The sequence below is a fragment of the Theropithecus gelada genome, chromosome 11 (assembly GCF_003255815.1).
Source record: "Theropithecus gelada isolate Dixy chromosome 11, Tgel_1.0, whole genome shotgun sequence".
Classification (NCBI taxonomy): Eukaryota; Metazoa; Chordata; class Mammalia; order Primates; family Cercopithecidae; genus Theropithecus; species Theropithecus gelada.
Genome location: NC_037679.1, coordinates 27,152,200 through 27,159,772, shown reverse-complemented (window position 1 = coordinate 27,159,772; position 7,573 = coordinate 27,152,200). Strand labels below are relative to the sequence as shown.

The window sequence follows — 7,573 nt, the reverse complement described above, 5'->3', positions numbered from 1 at the left end:
AAAAGTTAAAAAGATTCTCTGTTAATACTGATTATTTGGAACAATAAATTGTTTAGAGCTATGCTGTCCAATATAGTAGCACCTAGCAATATGTGGCCATTAAACATTTGAAATATGACTAGACCAAATTGAGATGCACTGTAGGTATAAAATATAGACTGTATTTCTTTTTTTTTTTTTTGAGATGGAGTCTCACTATGTCACCTAGACTGGAGCGTAGTGGCATGATCTCGGCTCACTGCAACCTCCACCTCCTGGGTTCAACCAATTCTCCTGCCTCAGCCTCCCTAGTAGCTGAGATTACAGGCATGCACCACCATGCTCGGCTAATTCTTTGTATTTTTAGTAGAGACGGAGTTTCAGCATATTGGCCAGGCTGGTCTCGAACTCCTGACCTTGTGATCCACCCACCTCAACCTCCCAAAGTGCTGGGATTACAGGTGTGAGCCACTGTGCCTGGCCCTCCCTATGGGAATATTCTGTACACTGTATTTCAAGGATTTAATATGACAAAAAGAATGTCAAATACCTTATTAATAATGTAGTATACTGATGCATACCGAAGTAATATTTGGGATATATTGGTTTAAATACAATGTATTTAGAAATTATATTTACCTTTTTAATAAACTTTTATTAATGAGGCTACTAGATCATTTAAATTTACCTGTGTGGCTTGTATTATATTTCTACTGGGCAGGGCTGATCTAGAGCACTTTGAAACTTGTGGTAGATATTTTACTAACCAACTCTGATGAAGGACTTCCTCACCAAATTGGTCTTTCAACCACATTCTTTCCTTGCTTTCTGGTCATTTGCAAGAAAAATTTTAAAAGGCTCCCCCTTTGTAAAGGTTTGAGAGGCCCTAGAATTTCCTTTTTCACTTGTTCCCAACCACAAGCAAATGATCAATGTGCTTTGTGAATGAGGAGTCAACATTTTACCAGGGTGAAGGGGGGAGGTGCGAAAAAATTTCCAGTCCTTGAATGGTGTGAAGTAAAAGTGCCTTCAAAGAATCCCACCAGAATGGCACAGGTGGGCATAATGGGTCTGTCTCATCGTCAAAGGACCCAAGGAGTCTAAAGGAAACTCTAACTACAACACCCAAATGCCACAAAACCTTAGTTATTAATACAAACTAGCATCCCTGCCTATCTGTCACCATCTCATCTTAAAAAACTTGTGAAAATACGTAATCCTGAGGAGACTTCAATTAGGTATAAATACCAGCAGCCAAAGGAGGTGCAGCACATTGTTCTGATCATCTGAAGATCAGCTATTAGAAGAGAAAGATCAGTTAAGCCCTTTGGACCCGATCAACTTGATACAAGAACTTCTGATTTCAACTTCTTTGGCTTAACTCTCTCTGAAACGATGAAATATACAAGTTATATCTTGGCTTTTCAGCTCTGCATTGTTTTGGGTTCTCTTGGCTGTTACTGCCAGGACCCGTATGTAAAAGAAGCAGAAAACCTTAAGAAATATTTTGTAAGTATGGCTTTTTAACAGTACTTTTTTGTGGTTGAAAATGACTGAATATTGACTTGCTGTAGCATCTCTGATAGACTGTCCTCTCGTACGCAGTCATTTTGAGATCTGGTTTTATTTTGTTAATTATTGACTGGATGAGTTTCTTGACTACATAATCTAGATATTGTTTTAACCTTCTGCTCAGTTTGTATAGAGACTTAAAAGGGATTTATGAATCTTCCCAAAGATGGGCATAATATGGATATGAAGCATAATGATGTTAATAATTTTGTGGTGAGAACTCATTCAGATGTGATAAGTCAAGGAGTATGCATATTGGAAAAAATGATTGGCTATTAGTTTTTGACTTCTCAGACTCTAAGGTCAAGATTAGCATTAAAAAGTTAATAGGAAACATTTACAAATTAAAGTAAAAAAGGTCCTTAAAGTTTTGGCTTACAAAAAATCACTGATAGGTGATTTTCTCCAAAAAGTTATTTCAACATTCTGCTGCTCTATGTATATTACTTGTGAATTACTCCTGAACTTAGTTGCTCACTGGGATTTTGTAGGAATTATGATTCTGGCTATGGAATGTTTAAAATTTTTAAGTGAGTTTTTTGAGTTTCTTTTAAAATTTTATTGATGGTTAATGAAAAGTTTTTACATTTTAAATATTTCATTATTTATTTAAAACTTAGTTATTATAATTATAGCTGTCATACTAATATTCAGACATTCACAATTAATTTTATTCCTACAACACAAAATCAGACCCCACACACACACACACACACACGTTTGGAACTATCTTTTAAAGTTGACATAATACCCTACAGGAAGGCATAGTAGATGTAATAGAAACCTGTGCCATTGGGGGGCAGTATTTTATAGTGGGGTGGCTTTGCTGTTTTTTGTTCTGTATTTTTTAGCCTAGCTTGAAAATACTTCCTTTAGCCTACTATAGTTTTTGAGACCCTTGGAGTATCATCAGCTTTGTTGAACTCCTTTGTGACATTGCAATTTAATGGTTATATTGGAAAATAAAAAAGCTAAAAGAGCATAGTAGTCTTTGGCTATATCTCACATAAACATTTTGTGAACACTTATTGTTAGAACTAAGCAGAAGAATTGAAAAGGAAATCAGTGAATATTGTCACATCTGAGTTCAATGAAACTTGAAATATATTTTTAAGACAATTTATGGGCTAATTGTAAACCCTTTTTTTTTCCCAGAATGCAGGTGATCCAGATGTAGCAGATAATGGAACTCTTTTCTTAGACATCTTGAGGAATTGGAAAGAGGTAAGCTGAATATTCCCATTTGGCTAATTTTCCTGTTGCTTGCTTTCTGATGGATAAATACACATCATCCTCTGTTTGTGTTCTTTCCTTCCAAGGAGAGTGACAGAAAAATAATGCAGAGCCAAATTGTCTCCTTTTACTTCAAACTTTTTAAAAACTTCAAAGATGACCAGAGGATCCAAAAGAGTGTGGAGACCATCAAGGAAGACATTAATGTCAAGTTTTTCAATAGCAACAAAAAGAAACGGGATGACTTCGAAAAGCTGACCAATTATTCGGTAAGGCTCTTTAAATTCTTTCTTTGGTTTCATTGCGGAAGGTCTTGCAAAACATTTGTTCTCCAGAAAGTAGACATTAGCTATTTAACAGTTGCTAAAGCTATGAACTCAACCCGTAGCTGAAACTCTTACTAATTCTATTTGTGTTTGGATGACGTTGCAAAGCCAGTATGGGAATCACTGAAGTATGTAATGTAGAAAAATGTGTAAAGACAGGTGAATTGACAAATCCAATGAAGAGGAAGTAGGTGAGGAAGTAGTGGGGAGTACTGAGAAGCAATTCTCTCATTGTCCTTTGCTCATATGATGGAAATTCTCTTACTTTGAATGAGAGGCTGTCTGTCTCAATGGAAAGAGCAGTGGGAGGAGCTGAGAAGATGTGTGTTCTCCTCCCATCTCAGCCACCAGGGAACTGTGATGAATCACATGGCTGGCTGGGGCTCATTGCCCTCATCTTAAAAGGAAACTGTTAGGTTCACTGCATAAGTTTGATGACATTCTTTGCTCCAAAACTCTACAATGCCAAGAATAGAAAATGAGAATGAGATAGAAGAAAGCTACAGCCTTTGAGTAGGTACCAGTGCACCCCACTGCAAGTCTCTAGCCAACCTATCAGATTGTACTGCCTAATTAGAAGCAAGAATGGTTGCTGTTTGTTTTTAGGGAAAAATAGGTAGAATTTATACCTTATGAAAACATTGTTCTATCAAGTCTCTATCAACTTTCAGAATATCTCAGCTGGAGAACTCCTTAGACTCCTAAGTCATACCTCATGAACTTGTATCTTTCAATTATCTTTAAATTGTGCCTTCTATAAACAGAAAGATAACATTGAGGCATAAAGACAAAACACATTTTTCAAAATTTTATCTAGAAGACAAAGACCTCTAGATTCCTTTGGGATTGGCTTTGATATAAATGGGCTCAAATGAGAGCTCAAGCTGGCATTTGTGCTCTTAGGATTTGTGCTCAGCTTTCACTATTGCCGGGCCTGCCTCTCACTCCTCTCATGCGAACCCCCAGAAACTGAAAGGAGAGACATGGCAACAGGTCTCCTTTGGTTAGAAACTAGATACTCAGCACTTGCCACTAACCCAGTGGTGCCCCTGGCTTACTGTTCAGTCCTGGATAAGTCTCTTAGTTTCTTGGTGATGATTTGAACACTGGAAAGTAAAATCTGTCACTTGCAAAAACACAGCTTGTAGAAAACTTTTTCTACTCTGCAGGAACTGGGCCTTAAAAAAGTGAAAAAAAAATCTGTGGGTTTCTTCCTTCTGGAAGCTACAAACCTCCTGTTTCTTGATGGGCAATCTTGAGTGAGCTCTATTAATTATTGTTCTCTTTGGCTCAGTTGCTAAGCTGAGGTATGTTATGCCCTTTTATAATTAGCCCTGTAGCCTGCAATCCCCCAGCCATCCTCAGAAATGTGGCAAGGTAGCCATAGTGTTCCCAAGATTAGAAAAAAATATAATCGCAGAGTCAAGAGGAAAGTAAATGGTCCACATTTTAGGAAGAATGAAATCACCTAAATGGCCCTATTGGTTAGAGTGAGGAAATGCAAGTAGTTCAATTTGCTGGCCTAGAAGGTAGGGTACTGGAAAAGTTGTTGCAATTCCTAATTTTAAACTTTATATATCAGTAAGCAATATATAAATATGATTGGTGGTTATTTTAAAACCTATTAAGGAAATTGAGAGACTGACCTAATCTGGGAGAAATTAAAAATTACAGTTGTCACTTGTTTTGGATTTGATGTTTTCTAGGGTACCTAACCTAGATCAGTGGTTCTCAAACTTAGGTGGATGTCAGAATCACCTGGGGAGCTTAGTGAATGCACAGGGCACAGTCCTTCCAATTCATGCCTCTGGATCTCTGAGGTCTTTATTAGGTTTCCAGGTTAATCTGCTATGCACAACAGTGAGAATCATTGACCTATAGTTACTCATTTGATACATACAGGAGAGACTAAAGTATAAAGTGATATAATTGGTAGATTGATGATAGAGAGGTCATAGAAACATCTTCTCTTCCTTTAGATGAGAAAATAGAGGTTCCAAAAGGTTAAGTAGCTGGCTCAAGGTCAGAATTATTGCACGCATGAGATTCAGATCCACCTTTTTACATTGACTCCACACCAGGGGTCTTTTCACTATATGATTTCAAGAATTCTATGGGAGTAGATTTAAAGATATGTGACGGACTCCACCACATCATTGCACAACTAGGAATGTAATTGTAATTTTTAGCCTCAACTGCTGAAGAAGTAAATATTGTATATTAAGGTAATATGGTCCATTTTTTTAAAGGAATAGTTTTATTTTCACTGACCATCATGCCATTAACTGAATATCCTGATGGCTTATATGCCTGAAATTAATTTTGCTCTTTTCTTTCCCAATAGGTAACTGACTTGAACGTCCAACGCAAAGCAGTACATGAACTCATCCAAGTGATGGCTGAACTGTCGCCTGCAGCTAAAATAGGGAAGCGAAAAAGGAGTCAGACGTTTCGAGGTCGAAGAGCATCCCAATAATGGTTGTCCTGCCTGCCCTATTTGAATTTTAAATTTAAATCTATTTATTAATATTTAACATTATTTATATGGGGAATATATTTTTAGACTCATCAATCAAATAAGTATTTATAATAGCAACTTTTGTGTAATGAAAATGAATATCTATTAATATATGTATTATTTATAATTCCTATATCCTGTGACTGTTTCACTTAATCCTTTGTTTTCTGACTAATTAGGCGAGGCTATGTGATTACAAGGCTTTATCTCAGGGGCCACCTAGGCAGCCAACCTAAGCAAGATCCTGTGGGTTGTGTGTTTATTTCACTTGATGATATAATGAACACTTATAAGTGAAGTGATACTATCCAGTTACTGCCTGTTTGAAAACTTGCCTGCATTCTGAGCCACTGCTTTAATGGTATGTCAGACAGAACTTGAATGTGTCAGGTGACCCTGATGAAAACATAGCATCTCAAGAGATTTCATGCCTGGTGCTTCCAAATATTGTTGACAACTGTGACTGTACCCAAATGGAAAGTAACTCATTTGTTAAGATTATCAATATCTAATATATATGAATAAAGTGTAAGTTCACAACTATTTATGCTGTGTCAGACTTTTTCTAAGTGAGAACTGGAGTGAAAGAACTACCTATTAATGAATTGGTAGGGAGGGGAGTCATCTTAGCTGTGGAAATTTTAGAGTTGCATTTGGTTCCATTAAATGTGGTGTTTCTTTCCACTAGGATTTTGTTGGCTTTCACTTTTCCAGTTGGCAGCTCTTTGAATTATCTTTCTAAGATACAGATTTAATTATGTCACTATTCAATTTGAACCACTATTCAAGAGGTTCTGCTATGGAATGTAGTTTAAACTGCTCAGCTTGGCACACAGAGATTTATTTCTAGCCCCTTCTCCACCTTCCTATTCCCTCCTTCATTTCAGAATCTTCCTCTCCCTCATCCAACGCTGGCAAACACCACTGGGTGTAGAGTAGTGGGTGTAAGCTCTAGGGAGAAGGCTTGAATTGGAATCCAAGTTATTCCATTACAAGTAGTGTGACCTTTAATACTTTATGTATATTGTCTAAGTTTCAGCTTTATTGTCGGAAAAATAATTGTGTGTTCCTCATAATATTGTGGTACGAATTGATACTTTCACTCAAGAAATATTTATTGGAGTACCTACTATGTGCCTGGTGCTGTTGTAGATCCTTGAGATACCTTACTCAAGCAAAACAGCCAAGGATCCCTGCCCCTGGGGAATTTGAAATTAAGCAAGGGACAGATAAACAATGAACAAAATACATAATATGTAAGTCTATTGCATGGCATTCTCTAAGGTGATTGGTGTCATGGAAAAATAGTTAAAGGAGAGCAGGACAGGGAAATTAGGAATCCTATGTGTGGCAGGGTGGGAGGGCTAGAGGTTTAAAAGAGTAATTATATGTGGCTTCATTGAGGAGATGCCATTTGAGGAAGCACTTGTAAGAAATAAGAGAGGTAGCTATTTGAATTCCAGGCAAAAGGTATATCCTTGCAAAGGCTCTGAAGAGGAGATTTTCCTGGAATGGTAGAAGAACCAGCAGACCAGTGTGCTGTACCCAGAAGATGGAAGAGAAAACCAGCCACACTTGAGAGGAATTCAGGGGAAGCAATGTCCTTAGGGGAGGGCCAGTTTATCTTTTGAAAAGGAGGAAGTTGAGGATATGAAGGATTTGGTTAGTTCTGGGCTGTAAATTCCAGAAGACCCAGTGAGACAAAATAAGAGAGGCTGTCATAAAAGGGAAAGTGCATAGGGATGTGTTGCAAGTCTGAGACTTCTTATGATCACCGACATAAACAAGATAATGGATATAGTGAGATTAGTTCTATTGACTATGGAACACACAGTGGTGGCAAGATTGTGAATGTCAAGGATAGAGAGGGTTAGGCATCTGGGGCTTCCTTCTCAACAATTTCACATAACTCTCCAACAGCAACAGTAGGATTATGGGAAATAGA

General features: G+C 37.4%; 1 protein-coding gene across 1 annotated transcript; it reads left to right on the top strand.

Annotated features, from left to right (window-relative positions):
* Positions 1–1,246: 1,246 nt before the first annotated feature.
* IFNG (interferon gamma) lies at positions 1,247–6,171 on the top strand. Its single transcript, XM_025402574.1, has 4 exons — positions 1,247–1,488; positions 2,707–2,775; positions 2,871–3,053; positions 5,455–6,171. Exons 1-4 carry the CDS (start codon positions 1,375–1,377, stop codon positions 5,584–5,586), a joined length of 498 nt encoding a protein of 165 aa, XP_025258359.1. The 5' UTR covers positions 1,247–1,374; the 3' UTR covers positions 5,587–6,171.
* Positions 6,172–7,573: the final 1,402 nt, after the last annotated feature.